Source organism: Podarcis cretensis, assembly GCF_951804945.1.
Source record: "Podarcis cretensis genome assembly, chromosome: 2".
Classification (NCBI taxonomy): Eukaryota; Metazoa; Chordata; class Lepidosauria; order Squamata; family Lacertidae; genus Podarcis; species Podarcis cretensis.
The window spans coordinates 34,077,685-34,100,044 of NC_137171.1; the positions used below are offsets into that span (position 1 = coordinate 34,077,685).

Genomic DNA, 22,360 nt, shown 5'->3' on the forward strand with positions numbered 1-22,360 from the left:
CGAGCTTTCCTTGCCAGGCCCTGCAATCTGCTCCAGCTGTGCCCTCATTTATCCCATGACGACACTGTGACAGCAAGTCCTGCCCTTGTGACCACGAGGATTGATTATTGTAATACCCTCTGAGCCGGCTGTCCAGACCAGCAGCCCCTCTTGCTCTCTCTGCCAAAGCTGCTTGTTCAGAAGACAACGGCATCGTGGGCAGCCCTGATCCTGTTATCTCACCTCCCCACATGCCCCTCCTTCTCCGGGAGCGATTGGCAACGCTGCTGAGAGTTTGCATGTGGCAAACTGGACGTTGCCCTGTCGCACCATTAAGCCCTTTGCAGTGTTGGCTCTGGGATTTTAAAGGTCTTCTGTCCTGTTTTACTACAGCATGCCCCGGGCTCCATGACTCAGGTGTGCACCTGTGCATTGTGTGTGTGTTTTCTTTTAAGGTGGGGGGAACATAAAAGTGGTTTGGCTTCCTGCAGCTATGGATGCTAGTACCGATTAAACAAGATGTCACAGGATAGGCTATAGAAAAGGTAGAGTGGTACCATGGTAGAGTATCTGCTTTCCAGGCAGAAGATCCCAGGGTCAATCCCTAGCATCTCCAGTGACAGGAAATCAACCAAGCCAGTTGGAGTTAACTATTTATTACCAAAAACAGGATCTGCACAGGAGTGCCAGGCCTAATTTGCATAGCAACACATCTCTGGCAGGTCTTGCCCCCATGAAGCAGTTGCTGAGACTGAAGGTCCCTGGCTCCCCACAGCTGCCTAAGTCCCATCCTCTCCAGGGTTTTTCCCAAGCAATCTGAGACTGTGCCTGCATGAAGCTGACTTCTCCTCTGCCTCTTTATGCCTCTTCTGGGCCTGGGAGTCCAGAGAGGAGGAGAGCTTGTCGCAGTGGGAGAGGGAGACACTTGTGCCTCTTCAACAGCCGCACTCATCTCTGCCTCTTGGCCTCCCTCCTCTCCTGCTTCAGCTTCTGCCTCTGATTCTGGACTTCTTTCTGTCACAGACTCTTCCAGCTCACTAAGCCCTGTTACCTCTTCAGCTTTTGACACTTCCTCCCTTTTCTCCCTCTGGCCACTCATCTTTGTCCCACCACCACTCCCCTGGCTCTGAGCCTTCTTCCCCTGGGGGTTCCCCAGCTGGTTCCTCCCCCCATTCCTCTGTGTCCAAGCAGTCTGTGACGTCCCGGTTTGCTGTTTTAAATTCTGTCTAGGAAATACCAGAAATATTACATTTTATTCTCTCACCTTAACAAAACATGACTACTCAGAAGGTAAGCAAACTAATTTAGGGAAATGGGGTGTGTGTGTGTGTGTGTGTGTGTGTGTGTGTGTGTGGTTGAGTGTGAGTGTGAGTGATATCTAGATATCTCACACCCACACCCACATGTTCATACCAAAGAGATGTGGCTGGAGGACTGCTTAACAGAAAAGGAAAATACAAATGTACAGCCATGTTAGCCAACATGTAACTTCTAGCTTTGTGTATTTGTAGCTTTTGAATTTGGTAACCAAATTCAAGGGTACATGCAGTCCTGGGCAACTTGCCTTACCCTGCTAGGACCAAAGAGCCAGGAACCTGAAGGAGACTGAAGACCTGTTTCTCATGAGAAGCACACACCCCAATGCCAATCAGCAAACTACTTTTGCAGTTTGGGGGGGGGGGTTAAAAGCAGCTTCTGACCTGGTCATAGGGCTTAGCTACCCAAAGAAACAAAAGCCCCAGGCTAGGGCAATCCTTTTATTTGAGGCTTAAAGGTTATTTGGACCCCGGGTGCTCATGGTTTGAACAAAGGATCTTCTTGAGCAAGGTATAAAATGCTTGCAAACATTTCCAGTGTGATTTTGGGGAGGGGGCAGCTTAAGAAAACCCTCTAAATGTTTGTTTTTTAAATTGTTTCCCATTTGTATTCCAGGGAAGCAATGAGCTATAATCTGACTTGGTTGGCACTGCTAATGCACCAGAGTATTTTGCTGTATTAAATTCTGTCTAGGGTATCAGAAATACTACATTTTATCCTCTCACCTTTTCTTGTCTCTAGCCTAGCAAGTTCTGAAGCTGTAAAATTAGGTTCTGACCTGTACCATTTTAGGGGGGGTTCATTCTGCTCTGCTAACAACAACAACATCCTCCATATAGAAAACTTGATACCAGCGAGAAGAGTTCTTGTCTAGCTTGTTTCCCTGACATGCTACTAGCTTGTTTCCCTGACATGCTACTTTTCCATGTGCAGGAATTTTTTGTCCAGAGCAGCATTCACTAAGGGTAGTCCCTGCTTGTAGCATGAAGTGGCATAGACCAAGCACAGATTTACTACTCTAGTGTAAACTCCTCTGCTGCCTTCTCACTTTTAGCCCCAAGAAATTTCCCCTTTATTCCATTGTTTGGCTTGTGTTTTATGGCTGCAGCTGGGCAGGTTTTGAGCAATTATTCCAGAGGCTGGTTTAATTGGGTGCTATTTGTGTTTGTGTTTTCTTTTCAGGTTTGGACATCTTGGTGCCTGCAATGGATGCTGACGCAGATGGAATTAATGTTTCAGTGGAAGTGGAGCCAGGATGGACATGGAATCTAACCATCCCTAGGTGAGGCAGAAGAATGGCATGTTGAAGTCTATTTGCAGCACACTGTAGCTATTACTACTATTCTTCTTATTAAGAGTGTGCTTGATTTTGGTGGGGATAATTCCATCAACCCTGGAGGCCTGGTATTCCCTTGACAGTATTTCAGTGTCAGTATTGACAGTATTTCACTGACAGTATTTCACTGGTATTCCCTTGACAGTATTTCAGTGCCAGTATTGACAGTATTTCACTGTAAGTTAATTGTCCAGGCTAATTTCATTTTACTGTAATTCATGAACTGTGGCATTGGTTAGGATAACAACAAGCACTGCCCTTGCTCTCTCAAGTGCAGCATAGGAATTGGCTGGATGGTCAGAAGTGCTTAGTGAGCCTCCCCAACCCCAGCTGAGGAAGTTTGCAACTTGGAAAAAAAGGAGATGGTCAGATCTGAGCTCATGGCCACTGCATATTTACAGGCAACTTTCAAATCTTTAACTTTTAAATATGGGGTGCCTTGGTGCAAGAAACAGCAGGGAAGCTCTAGGTGTTTTGCCACTGTGGGTGGGTGGGTGTGGGTGGTTGTCAGTGTCAGATTCTCATCTGGATATTCCTGAAGTATAGCTCCTTCCCTAGTGTTAGGGATTAGCCATTATATTGTGCAAGTTAGGAAGCATCATGCCAGAAGCAGCTCTAAATTGTTTTCAGCTGTGCACTTGTTTCAGTCGATACAAAAAGACCAGGAATAATAGTAGTAGTAGAAACAAACAAACAAACAAACAAATAGTGTGACATGGATGCAAAGGTTCTGCCCATCCTCTTGCACACAGAAAATTCTCACTTGAATGATTTAAAGCAGGGACAGCCAACTTCCAAGAAACTGCGATCTACTCACACAATTAAAAACTGACAGTGATCTACCCCTTTTGGGGGGGCAGTTCAGGTCAAAGTTGTTAGGGAGGAACGTCCCGTTTTGGGGGGGTTCAGGACCTGTTGGACACCCCTTATTTAAAGTATCACATAGTGGCTCAGAACCAAATAATTGCTGCTGCGTACCTGACAGAGGCAGCAGATCTGTCTCCTACCCCTGTTGGCCTCCTCTGCTGTCATCTGTCATGGCCACCCTTCTGTGCAGGGCGCCATTTTGAAAACCTTTGTGGAATAAGAACTTACTGACTTTGGCTACTAAATTGCGGGTCTCCAGAGATGTGGAGGACCCAGAATACTTCTATATCATCTGGTAGGATTTTATTTCTTATGTTTCAAACTTAGATGCCCAGTGTTTACCCACTGTCCTTGCTTTATATTGGGTGTGTTGCCACTACTTTTTCTTTTTTCATACAGGGTGCGACACAATAACAACACTTTGGAGGTCCCGAGCCTCAAGGAGGTTCAGTTGGTCTCAACTAGGGCCAGGGCCTTTTCAGTACTGGCCCTGACTTGATGGAATACTCTGTCACCACAAGAGACCATGGCCCTGCGGGATTTGACATCTTTCCGCAGGGCCTGCAAGACGGAGCTGTTCCACCCGGCCTTTGGCTTGCACTCACTCTGACCCCTTATGTGGGATTTGGTATATAAATTTTCCCTTGGCTTTTTTGCTGGCCCATGTAGGACCAGCATGGACAGCTGGCTCGGGTGAATATCTGATGTTTCCTCCCTTTATGGTCTTGATTTATGGGCTACTACTAAAATGAGGCTGCATTTTAAGCTGTATTTTAATTGAGGTTTTTTTTTTATTATGTTTTATTGTAATTTATATTCAGTGTTAGCCGCCCTAAGCCTGGCCTTGGCCAGGGAGGTCTGGGTATAAATGAAATATTATTATTATTATTATTATTATTATTATTATTATTATTCCGCTTGTTTGGCACCTAGGTATTGTGAGTTATGGTCATTATGCTTCATTAAAACATGAAAAGAGGGAGGGGGGAGTTCTCCCCCCAAACCAAACCTGAAATGACTCCCCTCCAGCAGAAAGAAAAGCAGTTCAGCTCTTCAGTCTTAATGAACTTCATTGCACCCTCCATGGCACTTTGTCCCAGGTATTTAGCAGGCGTTGTGCACTCCCAGTTTGGAAAGGAGGCAACTCTGAGAGTGAAGTCAAATGAAGGCAGTGCATTAGTCACACCAACCCCTAGCTATCTTGTGGTGTTAAGTGAAAAATTAGCAGTTAGGTGATGGCTCCTCAGGAGGCCTTTGATCCTACTGTGACTGTAATGAGACAAAGTGAATGAATCTCAAAAAAAATGAAATGAACAGGCAAAATATCAAAGGTCTCTTCTCTCTCTCTCTCTCTCTTCTTAAAACAGACTGGAGCTAAATTAAATGCATTTCCTCCGGTTTCTGTTAAAACAGCTCAACTTTCATGCTGCCAAGTTTGCTGAGGGTGGGGAAGGCTAGGCAGGGGCATTGCTGAGCTGTGATATTTTCCAAATATTAGGCTAGTAGCCCATTTTCAAAAGAAATTGAACTTTTTAAAAAAAGATATATATTTCATTATCTTCAGAAGTGATTATCATCTCATGTAGCCTCAAGGTGAATATTGTAAGACTCATAGGAAGCTGGTGGGGTTGCTTTGCTTATGAATATATAATTGACAGGCTCTGGTAGAGACCTGACTTGCCCACTGCTAGTGCATGTTTGTGCTGCTTTTGTAATGCCATGTGAAAGATCACTCTTTACTTCTCCTGTTTGCTGGAAATGGGTCTTGGCAATGAGGGCTGCAGGATCCTCCATGGAGGACACAGATTTGTTTCACCACTAGTACCTGGACAGTATATCAATATATTGTCCAAAACCAGTTTCAATCCATATTATGATTTCAGTTTCATATTTTTTGACCTGGCAATATATTGCAAATCATGATGTGTGTGTGGGCACGTGTGCTGTGCAAAAATCACATTGGGGGGGAAACTGTGAAGCCGGGCAATGCCTCTACATTGCTTCATCCTTATATCAAACATTGTGATATATCACCAGCTAAACACTGTATTATACTGATAATCATGAAGTTGATAACCAGCACCATCCTTATTTCAGACATTGTGATATATCAATATATCACGATGTTTATTTGGTGATATATTGCAGTGTTGAAAGCCAGGTGTTGCTCAGCCCTACTATCTCCAAGATCTGCATGTCATATTTTCCTATGGAAAATGGCCAATTTATGAGATCTATCCATGACAGTAGAATCCCAGGGGGTTGCAAACAAACTATCTCTAAATGAGAAGCAGGATGCTACAGGCGTCGTTTCTGATGGTCCCCACTTGATCAAAGGAACTGCTCAGAAGGGAACATGCTGCCTTTTCCTTGACTATGATGCTTTTAATAGTTGGCTTTATGGTTTGCAAAGCTTGCTACGAGCAGAAGTCAAAACAATGCTATAAACCAGTCCCTGTGCACCTATCATTTGGGGTTGGGGAGGCACACGAAAGCCTGAACTACACAACTGGCAGTGTAGGCTGACTAGATGGCTGTCTGAGCCTCGTTGTTATCAGTTGCCTGAAAAAGGACCAGAGTAAACTTGGATTCAGTAATCAGCACTTCAGGTACTTGAAGCTTTATAGTTGGCTAGGATAGGGACTACAAGGCATATCTTTCAGCCGGCTCAATGTAAGGTTATATTTTGATCCTCAGCTCTTGAGTGCACCCGCAGGACCTTGCCTGGGAAGGGAGCTCACTACAATTCAAGACACCATGGAGCAGACATAGGCAATAGGGTTACAAATTGCCCGAATTACATACGGAATGTATAACTTGAGAGCACTTCCAACAGGCATGAAAGGCTACCCAGGGCAGGCTGGCCAGTCTTCATTTAATGGATCTGGGAGACCAGGTTATTGTGCAGAACTGAAAACCTAACAATTGATAACCCCACCCAACAAATTGAAATTCACTCACAGTCCTGCATACTTTCACGGATGCTAGTCCCAGTTAAATTGCATCACTCATTTTCAAGTATTAGCATGTGGTTCAGAATTTTTGAACAGGGAAAGCAGTAGCTTAGGGCAGAGCATCTGCTTGGCATGCAGAAGGAGCCACGTTAAGTCCCCAAGTAGGGAGAAGGACACTTCTTGTCTGAAACCCTAGACAGTTGCTGCCAATCAGTGCAGACCAGTGCTTCCCAATTAGCTAATGACTGAGGACCCCCTACTTTTGAAAATTTAATAATTCTATTGTAGTTACGTCTGCAAAGCAATTTTTTGAACAAAATTTGGGGTAGCCCCTAATAAGCAAAGGATTTTAGGTATACTAAAAAAAACCAGACCATAAAATTTGTGATATTACCATGCAAAAATGACAAAAAATAGTTGGGGGGAGGCAGACCCCCAGGGGTCCCCGGACTTCAATTGGGAACCACTGGTGTAGACAAGAAGGAACTGACTCTGTATAAGGAAGCTTCCTGTGTCCTATGAGTGACCTTGGGGTCCCTTTCTATAATTCTAAGTTGGACCAAAAAGATTTCAAAAACTCTGTGAAGATGGATAAGAGCTCTAAGTAATGCTGTCTAGTCTCATTCTAATCACAAGATTTGCCAAGTCCCAGTTGTAATGTCTGTTTAAAGTGGTATGCTACTGCTTTTAATTCATAGTGCAGATGAGGCCTTGGTGCAGTGATGGTAGTCTATTGCTAAAGGTGTGTTTTTAGGACCTAGGTCCCAGTCTAATGTGAATTCAGCAGCGATGGCAAGGAGAGGAGAGTTTGGTGCATGCCCCCACACTCATCTACTGTTGCCGCCTTATCTAGCCAAGGATCCAAGCCAAGGATCCTCTGCCTTGAACTAAAATGGCAAATGCAACCCCCGCCCCACCTCACACACCCTTCTTCTCCTGGTGGGGCTTGGGGGGGGAGAGAGAGAGAGCTATGAAGGTAACATCTAGGGATGTCTCATGTCCTGGTGCATTTGACTCAAGGGAGGTTGAAGAAGGCAACCTTTGTCAATGTGGCCAAAAAGAAAGAATGAGAAAGGAAGGGTGTGTGAATACATTTTAAGAAGTGTGTATTTAATAACCTCCATTTGGCATTTTGGGCTCTTTACGAAGATCCAGAAAGTAATGTAGAACACTAAAAATATCATACTATGCCCCCTGTTCAGTCCTCTATACAGTCTCCATTTATATCAGTGCATTATGGGAAAGCAAGATAGTACTAATCATTTTGTTTATTTGTTTAATAGGAGGCTGTTGGGCATTTCCCACTGTGTCACAGACAGCCATGCTCTGAACAATAAACTGGCACTGAAATGTAGATGGTTGACACTGCAACTGATGCTTCATAAGCTATCCACAGAGGCAGCATGACTGTGAATCACCACCATGAGAGAGTCGTCTTGTATGCGAGTGAGGGCATCCCAGTGCCCAGCAATGGAAGACTTTGGAATCAGTCAATAAAGTGCCTTCAGCTGCTCCCGCTTTGCGTTTTGGTCCATTAGAGGATGGAGAAAGGTCACTTGCTCTTACGTTGATCCGGGGTGGTAGTAGTGAAGAGACAAAGAACTTTCTGCTGATACCAGCTTAACAGGGAGACGCAGAACGCAGGCTTGGAAGGCCTTGTCTCTTGCCCTCCTGGATGAGCTGCTTCTCTGCAATCTCCAATCGAGCATCAAGAGCCCCAGCATCTTCCCCCATCAGACTTCAGACTCTAGGCTAGAGATTCGCCTCCACGATCTTCCTGCGTAAGGGCTGTGCATCCTCTGGGTGCTCAGGAAGTCTCTCCGCTCAGTATTGACCATCTGAAGAAACGTCGGGTCCACCCTGCTGCGGTCCCTGTAGTCTCTGTAGGTGCTACCAAAGTACATGGTCCTCTGGCCATCCTGGTGGACCAGGAAGTCCCTGCTGCAAGGCGACCAGGGAGCTCGGCTGAAGCTGTGCTGGGTGGCACTGGACTGTTCGCACAGGTGCGGGGAGCCTGGGTAAAGGCGCCCCCAGTAGATAGGCAGGTTTGTGTACGAGTTCATGTAGGCATACTGCTTGTGCACCACCGTGGAAGAAGCCTTGTGCACGCCTGAGCTGTTGTGTAGGCAGGCCTCCCGGTACGAGGGGAGCCTCGTGGACTGCGAATGCAGCAGCCGCTGGTCCTTCCAAGGTAAGCCGTTGGCCTCCACACATTTCCTATTGCATGTATAACTCGGCCTAAGGGCACCGGGAGGGTAGGAATGCGTTCCAGGCACTGACATTGTTTTTGGAGCCCGGCCAGCTTTGGGGAAGAGGTCTGGCACATCCCCATAGGCTGAGGACTTCCCATGATGTTTCCACAGGCCTAGAGACTGGGGTCTCTCCTGCTCCCAGCCGGACCTCGAGAGATTAGCTCTGTGGCTCGGCTTCTCTCTCCTTAGCTCTATTGAGTCAGAATCTTTGTACAGAAAGGGTCTGCAAGTCCTGTTAGCTTTGGGGAAGGAATTGTGGACACAGGCATGAGGCGGAAAGTGGCTCTCCAACTCCTTTCGCTTCTCGGAAGTGGAAGCCAGCCGCTCCACCTGGGCTGAGCTGTCGTCACCACCTTCTCCGTACACCAGGTGAACGTTCTGGTGGTGGAATTTCTCCTTGGTGTGCCCTCTGGCCAAGGCCAGCTTATGCTTATGCTCAGGTAGAGGAAGCTCCCTAGCAGTTCCTACTGGGGAGTGGGGAGCAGCACTAAGGTGGTTTCCAAGTGGCACGTGGTTTCTGACATGGGTCTGAGGTGTGGGTCTTACCATGTAGTGGGGGGAGCTGTTCACAGTGGAACCGGGGAGCACCTTGTCCTCAGAATAGCTGCCTCGGAACTTCAGCGGATGAAGAATCTGCGGCTGCTCTAGTGTCCCTCTCCAGTTTTCACTGGCTGGCCCCAAAGACTGCTGGAGCGGAGAGAGGGATTGTGGGAGAGACCTCCCAAGCCTCTCAGCTGCTGCTGCATCGGAGGCATGAGCTGGCCTGGTAGGCCCACTGGTGTTCTGCACAACAAGCTGAGGAGTCCTTAGGGAGAAGGTGGTTTGGAGGTTTTCGCTCCTGTTTGACCAGTTCTCAATGGTGCGTGTGGCGTTCTCCAGGGAGTTCCCCACACTGGCTGTCGACACCATGTTCTTGGCGGCCTGTAGCATCTTCAACACGTTGGCTTGAGCAGAGTTAGCAGTGACGTCTGGTTTGTGGACGCGGGCAGGGCTCTCCAGATTCTGGACTCCATTGAAACAGCTGTAAATGCCCTGGAAAGAAAGAGAAGAGGGAAGGCAGTGACTATGTAGGCATGTATTGGAAAGGGGATGAGCTGGAGGGTGGAGAGGGCAGGTTGGCTTAATGTTCAAGGTCATGCAGGACAGACATTACAAATACTGAATGACCACATTTTTCTGAGTGAACTGGGAGAATGTTCAAAATGTTTAAGCAACAAGATACTTGGGTAAGCAAACCAAGTGCTTCAGCCATTCAAAGGAAATACAGTGGTACCTCAGGTTAAGAACTTAATTTGTTCCGGAGGTCCATTCTTAACCTGAGACTGTTCTTAACCTGAAGCACCACTTTAGCTAATGGGGCCTCCTGCTGTTGCGGTGCCACCGGAGCACGATTTCTGTTCTCATCCTGAAGCAAAGTTCTTAACCCGAGGAAATATTTCTGGGTTAGCGGAGTCTGTAGCCTGAAGCGTATGTAACCCGAGGTACCACTGTACCAAGAAGCATTCTTTTTCTGCTAAAACTGTTTAGGTGAGGTGTGGGTGGGGCATTTTTTAATCTTCTGAAGTAGTTTCAGAACTTGGGTGGAAGATCAGGATTCCATTATAAGCTTGGCTGGGTCACCAAACAGGGTTGATAAGAAACACGTTTCCTCCTTTTCTGCTGACCAAGTCGGGTTGTCCAGGAGGTTGCTCATGTCTGACCCCCCAGGCACTCTAGCATTCACAGATCCAACTCCCTGGCATTCCAGTCTCCAATTGCCATGTACTGTTTTCTATGAAATATCGCAAGTTTCCCATTTTGTTTCTTGGAGGTGAAGTAATTCTGTTAAAATGTATCAAGCTTACACATTTGAGAAACACTGTACTAGATTAATTTTATTTCATATGTTTATCTCCTGCTTTCCATCCCTCAGGTTTAAAGATCCTACACTTTCTGAATCCTCGTTATCTGAACTTCAGCCCAGTACACCTGGAGGAGCGTCTCCACCCCCACCATCCAGCCCGGACACTGAGGTCCAGCTCCAAGGGCCTTCTGGTGTTTCCCTCATTGTGAGAGGTGAGGTTATAGGGAACTGGGCAGAGGGTCTTTTCAGTAGTGGCGCCTACCCTGTGGGATACCCCTCCCAGCAGGTGCTGTATTGTGTTTTTATTGTCTTTTGTTGGGAGCCAGTCAGATGGGTGGCATATAAATAATAAATTTGAGTAATAATAATAATTATGTCCCATTACTCTTAAGGGCCCTCAAGGTGATGGCATTCGACAAGATTAAATACCGTATATACCGTATTTTTCGCCCTATAAGACACACTTTCCCCCCTCCAAAAATGAATGGGAAATGTGTGTGCGTCTTATGGGGCGAATGCAGGCTCCTTGGCTTCAGCGATAGCAATGCGAAGCCTCCGAAGCCTGCGCTCCGGAGGCTACGCATTGCTTCCGCTGAAGCCAGGAGAGTCTGCTCTTTGAGGCTGGCGGTGGGGAAAGCAGCGCTTCCCCCATCGCCAGCCCCAGAGGATGGGGGGCAGCAGGAAGGCGCACGACGCCTTCCCGCTACTCTCCAACCCTCCTGTGGGCTTTTGCGGGAGATGGGGGAATTCCCCCACCTCCCGCAAAAGCCGTGTGCTCTTTAAAGGGGCTCCGTGGCTTCTGCTGGCTTTTCTACGGGGGGGGGGTGGAATTCCCCCACCTTCTAGAAAAGCCTGCAAGAGTCGCGCACCCTTTAAAGAGCGTGCCGCTCTTGGGGGCTTTTCCCCGACGAGGGAGAAGGGACTGACTGGCCAAGTCAGTCCCTTCTCCCTCCTGCGGGCTTTTGCAGGAGATGGGGGAATTCCGCCACCTCCCACAAAAGCAGGGAGAAGGTCCAGAGCTGCGGGGGGGGGGAGAGCATATTTTTTTACTTGATTCCCCCCCCCCTGAAAACTAGGTGCGTCCTATGGGCCGGTGCGTCCTATAGGGCGAAAAATACGGTACTCGGGTATAAGCCAACCCGAATATAAGCCAAGGCACCTAATTTTAGCAAAAAAACCGGGAAAACTTATTGACTCAAGTATAAGCTGGTTCACCACACCACAAACCTGGTGGTGGTTGCAGCAGCGGTAGCGGAGGAGGAAGGAGCAGCCCAAAAGACTGCTTTCGGGCCACTCGTCCCTCTGCCGCCGCCTCTGCCGCTCGCAGGAGCAGGCATAGGAGCCACGGTTGGGAGAGGCGCAGCACAGGGCAGCACCTCTCCCAACCGCGAGAGACGGGCAGCAGCGGCAGTGGGACCAGCGGTGAGAACGGGCTCCTTTCTCATTCGAGTATAAGCCGAGGGGGGCTTTTTCAGCATAAAAAATGTGCTGAAAAGTCGGCTTATACTCAAGTATATACAGTAACTAACATTTTAAAGTTAAGAACAGATTGAGGACAGAGGTGACAATAAAAGGCCCTGTAATGAGAAAGAGGCCTATTCTGATACTAGATATCAATCCAGATTATGTAGGAACAAATCTCTCTCTCTTGCTTCCGCTCAACAGTAAATAGTTTTAAACACCTATTACTTTGATCAGGTGAGGCACTGGCCGGAAACAGTTAAAGTTTTTTATGTTGGAGCAGACGGTGCAGCCTTGAAATGTAAATGCAGTAGAACCAGGAACAGGCAAATCAATTTCCTGGTCTTTTCTCCAGTAAATTTCTAATTGGGAAAAGATTGGTTTTTGATTGGTTTAATTTCAAATACATTTCACACAAATTAAGCAGCAGTGATGCAGTCCTCTACAAATTGCTTCACGAACCTGTCACAGAAAGCCTTGCTCTGTCTTACCAGTACTAGGGAAGTGGGTCATGACTGGGCTACAAATACTGATAAGGCGGCTCCTTCAGTGTACATGAGGAACAGCACACTTGTTGCTTTATCCTCAGGCAGGTTGACTATGGAAGGCTTTCTTGAGCCTGCCCTGTCCACATGTTGCATTTTTGACCTGAAAGAATTTTGGCTGCCTAAGAGCTAATACCCTGCTCAGAAGGAGCAGGGGCAGGCAGCTGTGGGCAGCGTTGTTCATTATCCAAAGCTGAGTTCCTAGCAGAAGGTTGTGCCTGGTTTGAGCACTCTTTGTTAACAAGGCCCAGGTGGCCCTAAAGAAAATCGGTGCAGGGCAGAGGTGGTTTCTGTGTTTACACTCTGCCTCCTTTGTTAGCTGTAACCACCAAAACTGGTTGATATCATTCCTCCAGAACCATGTATGGAAAAACTAATTTCCATAAAAATACATTTTCAAATTTAAAATTTCAGGTTGGCATGAGGAAGACTGGAAGCTGTCCATGGAACCTGTATGTGTGGAGAATGTGTTCAGCTTATTTTTGGTTTTTTTTGTTAATGTTGTTAACATTGTATTATGGATTCTAAATGCTGTATTGGTTTGTTAATCATATAATGTGACTGGCTTGAATTGTGATGTTTAGCTTATTAGTTGTTGATTTGTAAATTTTATAGATTGCAAATGTTCTACGGATGATTTGTTATTCTATGAGATTTATGTTGTATTTGTGATTACCGTATTTTTCGTCCCATAGGATGTTCCGTCCCATAGGACGCACCAAGTTTTTTTGGGGGGAAATAAAGGGAAAATTTTTTTCCTTTATTTCCCCCCCAAAAGCAGGTTGGGGAAACCGAACCAGGTTGGGGAACAGCAGGATGGCGGCGCTGCGCCTCCCTGCTGTCCCCCAAGCTTGTGGGGCTGGCCGATGTCTGTCTGGGCGGCAGGCTGCTATCTGCAGCGTGGGGAGCCCTGCAGGGAACTCCTGCAGGGCTCTCCACACTGCAGATGTCTGTCCGGCGCGCGGGGCGCTCTGCTTCAGGGCGCCCCGCCCGCCGGGTGGCAGGCTGCTATCCGCAGCGTCGGGAGCCTTGTGGGGAACTCCCGCAGGGCTCCCCATGCTGCGGATGTGTTCCCGAATCGCCGGGCACTCTGCTTTCAGGGCGCCCGACGCTCCGGAAAGCAGGCTGCTATCCACAGCCTAGACATCCCTGCGGGACCTCCCACAGGGCTGCCTAGGCTGCAGATGTCTTCCTGAAGCCTGGAGAGCGAGAGGGGTTGGTGCGCATGACCCCTCTCGCTCTCCAAGCTTCAGCGAAAGCCTGTATTCGCCCCATAGGACGCACCCAGATTTCCCCTTCATTTCAGGAGGGGAAAAAGTGCGTCCTATAGGGCGAAAAATACGGTATCTGTAATGTTAAGATTATTTTTTGTTTGTAAGCTGCTTTGGGATTTATTTGAATGAAAAGCAGCATAGAAATATAATAAATAAAAACTAATTCATTTAAGCCACCTGCATAACCCTTGTTTTGAAAGTGAATAATAGATTGTTTTTAACTGTTCCTGGTATGAACGTGGGGACAGACCAGGAGTCAGGCAAAGTGAAACTGAATTCTTGGCTTAGTCCACCTCCCAACTGCAGGGGAGGAGAGGGGAATGCTTGAGCTATCACTTTGCACTGGTTCCTTCTTTTGTACTTATGCATGTAGGGCAACACTGTGGTTTAAGCCCTCTGTTCAAATATGACCAGTGGCTTGGAAGAATAAACTGTCTATGTGTCACATTAGGAATAATATCGAAGGGGTATGTACATAGGACTACATATCTACATGGCATCCTTACCCTGCTTATAGCCAGAAGGAAATCCAGCTTGTGAGACTTGGGTACAGAATGTCTCAGCTTCCAGTAGACCAGGTGTTCCCAGGCAAAGACGAGCAGGCTCAGCCCCATGGCCACCAGCAGCATGTAGAAGACGCCTGCCATGTTGTCAATGTCCAGCTTGCTGCTCATCACCTCATTCTTCTCATTCTGGCAGATCCCTGACAACCACACAGTCTCCAGCTTCTGTGTTTCACCTGAGAAACAAATAACAAGAAGGGAAGACAGTCAAATCCTAGCAAAGGGATCTCCTCCGATTGACATCACAGCTAGCTGCATCACAGATAGTTGAACCTGAAGAAATTTAGATTATTTTTGGCTTGTAGTATTCATTGCCCACCTCAGCCAAAATACCCATGGCTACTCAAGTAAAATGTCCTGTGTTCCCACGACCTTCCATAGGACTAAGCATTTCTGGAGGTCTATACCATGGAAAAACCTTTCCCCTGACAACAGAGCTTAAATTTAAGCTTACCAGCTTCATGGGCCTTATAGTATAATCCTAGAACTGTAGAGTTGGAAGGGACCACGTGGGTCACCCCAATATATAAAGCTCCTGTGTACAAGTGCAGAGTGCATTTCCTTAATCAGGCCAGAAGGTATGGTCTCCACCCAGGCCAGAGTCCACATTTGGGATATTCACCCCATGCTCCTCACTGTCGCCCCACCACTGAACACCTCTCTGCTTTAAAACACAAGAAGCAGTGTTCAGAGAAGAGACAACAAGTCAAGACTGTGACAGGAACTCATTAAAGGGACTCTCTGGTGTGTACTTTAACCTTACTTGCTTTTGTTCATATAACAGCATATTTGTCATTGATCATACGTATAAGTGTACAGACCTTCCCTTTTCCTCTCCTTTCCTCATAGCCTGTCTCCTTTTCTGGCTCTCTGATCCCCCATTATGTTCGACATTTCCTTAAAACACTTCCATCTGAACTCCCCCAACCCTGCACACATTTTTTTAAAAAAACTAAACATTTTTGCACACAGATCACTTGTTAAGGTCTCCAGAGTGACAAGAGAGCTTTATTTCCTACTGAAGGGAAGAGAGAGTGATTTCAAGGCGAGATAACTTCCCAGACACCTGACAAGGAGACATTGTGCTTGATTTAATGTGGACTACCAAACGGTGTGGCAGGGAGGAACAGCGCTCTGAAACCTTCTCAGAATTCTCCCTAATGGCCAGAAAGGAATTCTGGTGACAGGCTGGTGGCTCAGTGGAGAGAGCCAGAATCCGAGCATACAGTGGTCCTAGCACCCTGGGGCGAAGCAGCCAGCAAGACAGAACCGACGGGAGGCATTGCCACATGGTGGTCAGGAAATTGGGTCAAGGAGACAACCGAGGCCTAAATACATGCAGCAACTGTAATATAAACGGGGGTCTGGCCAGCAACAACACGAGGAAAAAATATATATTGGAGGAGACACAATAGGAGCAAAATGCATGGGGGGGGGCAAAGTTTGTCCCACATGGGATAAATGATCCCATCCACAAACATCATATAATTGTACTAATTTTGATGGTGTAGGGCTGCACTCCTAACCCCATTTAATTGGGAGCAAGCCCTACTGAAGACAGTAGGCATGGTTAGGAATGTGGCCTTAGCTTTCGAGTAAACATGTTTAAAATTGCAGCTTCAATTTAAATTCCAGTTTATCCTCCAGTTATTATTTGCATGTGAAAATGCCTTTTAAAGCAACTGCTATAATGGAGGGAGGGAGGGTGAGGGACTTGTGAGGGGGTGGCCATCCTTCTGCCTCTTTTGCCCCTCAGGGTCTGAGGTTCTGACAGGCTGTTGGAAGTTTTTTTTTTGGGGGGGGGACGGGTTTAACACCTTCACACTTCAAAATAAATACAATTTTAAATAAACACAGAACTGTTGTGATTGTGCCAGGGAACATGGAGGGGTGGATGAGAAAGTGGAAAGAGGAGAGAGGGAATAAAGATTAAGTAGGGTTCTGCTTTTTGTTTGTGAGGCAGTTGTGGCCAGGTGTCCCGTCCCCCGTCCCCCCGCAACCTGCTAAGACAGAGGTTTTCTTGTTCTGTGACCCCTTGGAGAAAAATACATAGGAGACTACTGGTAACTACCCCTGAGGATGAGGAAGCAAAGTGTGTTTGCGGGGAGGAGAAAGAGAACTACTTACCATCTCCCAGGAATTGTAGGAGGGCTAAATCAATTGGCCTCTTCCACTTGGAGTCCTTCTGAAGGGCAATGCCATAGCCGGTGGTGGCAAAGACTTTCCCGCTGCCAATGGTCACCAGCTTGCAACCCTCATCCTTGCCCGCCATGTAGTTGAGCACCGCGGCATCATATATAAATGCATCCAGCTTTCTGGAATCAAGCAGAGAGAGAGAGATGGAGAGAGAGGGAAAAAAATTAAGGGACAGCAACTACAAAAGCCACACTGGGGGGGGGGGTGTTGGTAAGCTAGAAGGTCACACAGTGCCAAGTGCCAGGCTATAAAATGATGCAAGAAAGCAAGAGAAGCTGTTCTCATCTGTGGGCTTGACCATATTTGTAGGACAGTCCTGGAAGCTTCAATCCAATGGAAAAAGTGTTACGCTGAGAGTAACCTAGTCTTGCAGTGCAATCAAGGGGCAGGAGAAGGCAGCATATGTCATCTTCTTGCTTGCCATTTTTCAGAAACAACTTGTGCCTCTCTTAACAGTGAAGATGGGGACTGCACACTATTCAAACAATTCATGTAAAAAAAAAAAGTTCACAAAATGGTGGTATCTAGCATATTCTCCAGGGCAGCCACAACTGTAATAGTTTGGAAGATAAATCACATTTTTCCCAGCTGCAAAATCTCACAGTTTGAGTGATTGGGGGGGGGGGGCAATCATTTTCTCCATATCGAAAGTATGGCCTTGGGGGAAAGCAAGCATTACCCCACTGTCATAAACAACAGAGCAGTCAACTTGCACTGCTTTTACTCCCTTAGTTTTAGAAGACCACATCACACTCAAGCTTCATTGTGCTGTGCAAGTTGCCTTTTAAAAAGGACAACAAGAGGTCAACAGATCAAAGGATAGCAACAGAGGGGTGAATGAAAGGAATGGAGCAAATGAAATTAGAGAATGACTTAGAGGCTAGTAGCAGAGAGAAGACTCTCCTACTAATGAGTAATACATTCAAAATCTGGAAACGTGGAGACTTCTGTTGCTAAAATTAGGAGGCACTAAATATTTTGAGGCTTGTTAGCTACATCTACAGGAGTGAAACCAGCATTCGCTGTGAAGCGCACCCATCACGCACCAAAGGAAACCTCTATAAAGATGCTTGAGAATCATTGTTTTGATTGACCTAGCAGCTTACCGGGGTATCAAAATTGTTAAATTTTGCATTACATGTAAAGACAGGAACCTTACATGTGATACACACATACTCCAAAACATCCAGTTACAGATAGGTAGCCGTGTTGGTCTGCCATAGTCAAAACAAAATAAAAGAAAATTACTGGAAGGAATTTTTTTTCTTTTATTTTGTCCAAAACATCCAGATTGTTAGAAAAGTCTGAAAACAAGATACTTGGGCGTCTCATGGCCAGAACTCCATCTGTGACATTTACCTCACAACAGCAGTAAGCAAACTTCCACCCAGAATAAACATAATCATGTTTGAACAGAATATAGATACCCAGTTCACATGTTTGTGGAGTCTGACTGAGAGAAGGGATTCACAGTGAGAACCAGGAACTTAAGTCAACACTCTCTCAGAGAGTAAGCCAGCTATGTGACAGGATACTGAAACATAGTCATCATTAGCAGAGAGCTTCTTTATGGTTTAATCTCACACAGCATCAAGCGTGTAGAGAAACTTCAGTCAATAAAGATCCTGTTCATAGGATGGTGACCTGATCAAGTTGCTATGGGCTGCCCATTTTTGACATGGTGGCCAGTCCTGCGAATACCCCAAGGAAGTGTTCAGAAATGCAGCATGCCATAGTGTCAATCTGTGTGAGAGGCATACAGGAACATTCACAAAAGTGATCAGAATGTTTTCCTGAGTCTGTCATCAATGAAGCAGAGGCTCACAAGCAAACAGAAAACAAGAACCAGAAGCTGAAATGGGCCAGTTCCAACAACCAACTTCAACGTCATTATTGAAGTATATGCCAGTATATTTACTTATCCTGTTATATTTGCTAGGGCTGGCCATGAATGAACTCAATGTGGCACAGATACCTTGAGGCCTTCTTGCACGCTGCTCTTTCTTATGGGGAAATGCAGCAACCTACCCCATTTTGAGGCTGATCAAGGCATCCTCCACCGAGCGCTGGTTGTACTTCACCATGTGCGAGTGCATGTCATGGTAGTTGCTCCGAATGTTCCTCTCGGTGCTGCCATTGGGAACTGTTCCAAACCGGAATGGGGGGTACTGCTCCTGAGGCCTTTGAAACTGGGAAGGACACCACAAAGACAAGTCTGTTGCCAGATCCAGAATGGAAACAGCATCCCTCTATTCAGACTTGATGCGCATTTCAGAAAGGTCTCTGGGCTCCTCCAACCTAACTATTGAGTGTTCAACCCTGAGTTGCTTGCACAAAGCTTAGTTGGAGGTTAGACCTGGCCCTTACTGGGCACTTGTTCCAATTTAGTAGTGGGGAGGTTATACAACCATCAGCCTTCATCATGGATTCCTCCTGATTTGTTTGTACAGTGGTTATATGTCTTCCCATTAAATCAACTGTTCATCCCACAGTTTTCAATGCATTTCCTTGCCACTTTCCAAACCACAAAAAAACTGATCCTTTAAAAAAAAAAAACAGGTTTGTTGCACCAGGGTGACAGAGCCCTTTAATCCACTTGAATGGCTGCAAACCTAAATTTTAGGTATGTGCTTAAATCCCTCCTACAAAAAGTTTTTATTTATTTAATGTATTGCATTGTAACCCATCTTTGCTCAAAGAAGCTCAAGATGGCACACATAGTTCTCCTCCCCCCCCCCCCATATTACCCTCGCGAACAATCCTGTGATGCAGGTTAGGCCGAGAAGGAGTGATTTGACCAAGGTCTCTGAGTGACCTTCATGGCAGAGTGGAGATTTGAACCCTGGTCTCCAAAATCCTGGTCCAACACTCTAACCACTGTATAAAACTGACAGTCTGGAGGCAACCTGAGTGTGTACTTCAGTACCACCATTTTAGCATAATTTTCTACATAATTTTCTACATTTACTTATTTCAGTTTATAGCCCATGTTGCAACAGTGTCTTGGGAGTCAGTAATACAGAGGTCAGAAACTTTGGGAGTAAAAAAGCAGCTCCATTGAGTTATCTTCAGCCTTACAGATGCAAAGGTGGGCACAGAAAAGGAAACTTTTGTGTGGGCTTAACTTTCCTTGGTAACCAAAAGCTATCTTTTGGGTTCCTCTAGCTGCTTATCAAAGCCAGCAAATGAAACCAACTTGAGTTTATGTCCTGCCATTCAGTGAGCACTAGCCCATCTTCCTTCTGGGATATTCCAAGCTACAAAATGTTGCACTCATGGCCTAAGCACTTGACATTCATTCCCTTTGCCACCATTGCTCAAGCATTCCTCACCTTCTTATCGCTGAGCCCAGAGACAGTATCAATGTATTGCTCTTGGATCATGAAAGCTGCCAGATTAGCAGTGTAGCTGGCCAGGAAGATGACGGCGAAGAAAGCCCAGATGAGCACCATGATTTTACTTGTAGTCCCTTTGGGGTTTTCAATAGGAACGGAGTTGTTGAAAACCAGAGCCCAGAGCAGCCAGACGGATTTGCCAATAGTGAAGGAAGGCCCCCCAGATTCTAGAAAAGATGGAAGGGAAAGCGATTTGTAGGCAGCAGGTTTTGCCTGCTAGAAATAAGCCATTTTCGTTCATTGTAAGCTTTTGGAAGTAAAACACGTGCATTTTATTTACTTTGGAGATCTCTGCTGAAATATTTCTGGCCGCCATTTCTGCTAAGGCTCATCATGTGAGCAGGATTTGCTTTGGGAAGGGATTGCTTCTTCCACTTGTTAAGCAAAGACATGCACTTGTATTTAAAGATGCAGGCACAGCAGAGTTTGACAAGCAGAAGGTCAAGAAGGAGAGAACCAGGGCAACCCAGAACCCAACAGTGTACTTAAGAGACCTCATAATCTGTTTGACCTTTGTTGGATTGCAACAATTGCTGCAACCTTTTTATTGCTCAACTCAGACACAGTATTGAGAATGCTGGCAGATTAGCAGCAGAGCTTGCCTGGGAAATGACATTGAAGAAGACCCAAATAAGCACCACGATCTTACTTGGAGTGCCTTTCCAGTATAATCTATTGAGAATTCTGAGAATCTTCATCATTTATTGTTTATAAGTTTCTAGACCCTATGACTACAGGGGAAAGCTTCAAAACCCAAACAATTAATGTGGGGCTTCACTTAAGCAGATCTCAGACTTTCTAGGACCACCCTGCTGAGAGCCAGAGGGCCCTGCTCCTGCCTCTCTCCACCTGGCCCAGGGCAGGGCTTGATAGGTTTTTATAAGGGCTGCTGCTGCTGCTCAGCAGAAAGGGCTTCTTCTTTTATATCCTTTTAAATTGTTTTTTAAACTGTTTTAAAGGGCATTTTTTTCGATGTGCCTGGGAGGAGAGGAGCGGGGGAGAGCAGGGGGAGGCCCAATTACAGCAGTTCTGGGCAGGGGGAGGCATGTCGTGGGAGGAGGGGCAAGCTGCATGAGGGGCACACAGCACAGGCAGTTGGTGACTGCCGTGTACCCGTCCCCCCTCCAACCTGGGGAATTGTGATTGTCATATCAGTCAGCCCTCGGGTATGTGACTGCTGCTGTTGAATGCCAGAATAAAATCTCCCTCATCCATGATCTGATTATGGATGAGGAGGCTGATCTGGAATGTATCACTGAAAAACCTGGGTGGGTGAACAGGGTGGAGTTGGTCTCACCCAGCTGTGCCCACCTGGGTACTCAGTACAGCATCAGGCCAGACTCAAGGGTCAGAGAGGGAGTTGCTGTGGTCTATAGAGATTCTCTATCTCCAGGCTCTCTGTCCAGTTACAGGGATCTAGAGTGTGTGTTCCTGGCATTGGGCAATCAGGACAGATTAGGGATTCTGCTGGTTTACCGCCCGCCTCGCTGCCCAGCAGTCTCCATGCCTGAGCTGACAGAGCTGGTCTCAGGGGCAGTGCTGAGGAGTCCCAGACTGCTGGTTCTGGGAGACTTCAACATCCATGCCAAGGCAGCTGGTTCTGGGATATCTCAGGACTTCATGGCCGCCATTGACAACCATGGAGCTGTCCCAACATGTCACCAGTCCAACGCACATGGCAGGCCACACTCTGGACCTTGTTTTCTTGACCCAGCAGGAAGAAGGTGATTTGAAGGTGGGGGACATTGACATCAGTCCCTTGTCATGGTAATAATGAGGCCAAAGGAGGGACAGTGGCACAGTTAGGAATGTTTGCGAGTTCTTCATATTTCCATTTCTCTCCTGTTTGCAGTTATGAGATTCTGCTGCCATTTCTAAATTAAGAATGCAACAATACTGAACAAACAAGCCAAAGAACAGAAAAAAACCCACCCTAAAATCAGAAACCCAGAATGTTTAGAATGGTTCAAAGGCAGCTTCCAGTGAGAGGAAGGAAGGAAGCAGCAGGGTACCAGCCACTCACACTCTGCCAGAGGTTTGGTGTTTTTTTTACAGAGTTGGATGATGAAAGCTAAAAATAGGTTGTATATTTTTATTCCAGGCTATTCTCTCCTTGTAGCTACCAGTCTCCTCCTGACTTCCAGCATCTTTTACCTTTGTTTGATCCACCTTCAGCAGCAAATTCTCAGAGGTCGTGGGACAGTGGCATTTGGGGAGCTCTCCCGGAGAAAAGGCTAGCCAAAGGTGGCTGGAGGGTGTGTGGGGGGGTGGGACCTATCTCTCAGCACCCAAGGAGCCTTTTCATTCCCCACATGTCAGGATGTGTAAGTTTTAATGAGCATTTATCAAGGGCAGGGATGGTAGGATTGGCCTGGGGC

At 46.6% G+C, this 22,360-nt stretch overlaps 1 protein-coding gene and 1 long non-coding RNA gene across 3 annotated transcripts in view; one reads left to right on the top strand and one right to left on the bottom strand.

Annotated features, from left to right (window-relative positions):
• Positions 1–7,542: 7,542 nt before the first annotated feature.
• GRIN2C (glutamate ionotropic receptor NMDA type subunit 2C) overlaps positions 7,543–22,360 on the bottom strand; it is a 96,041-nt gene continuing 81,223 nt past the window's right edge. For both annotated transcript variants that reach the window (XM_079967369.1, XM_079967368.1), the window contains exons 9-13: positions 19,920–20,149; positions 18,616–18,776; positions 16,519–16,706; positions 14,335–14,567; positions 7,543–9,737 (exon numbers count right to left, since the gene is read on the bottom strand). In XM_079967369.1, coding sequence (XP_079823495.1) covers positions 8,187–9,737; positions 14,335–14,567; positions 16,519–16,706; positions 18,616–18,776; positions 19,920–20,149 — 2,363 coding nt within the window. In that variant the 3' untranslated portion in view covers positions 7,543–8,186. The remainder of the gene's footprint in view (positions 9,738–14,334; positions 14,568–16,518; positions 16,707–18,615; positions 18,777–19,919; positions 20,150–22,360) is intronic.
• On the top strand, positions 8,508–13,178 carry LOC307211165. The gene is made up of 3 exons (XR_013836329.1): positions 8,508–8,644; positions 10,618–10,760; positions 12,969–13,178. It is a non-coding gene; the product is annotated as an uncharacterized lncRNA (long non-coding RNA).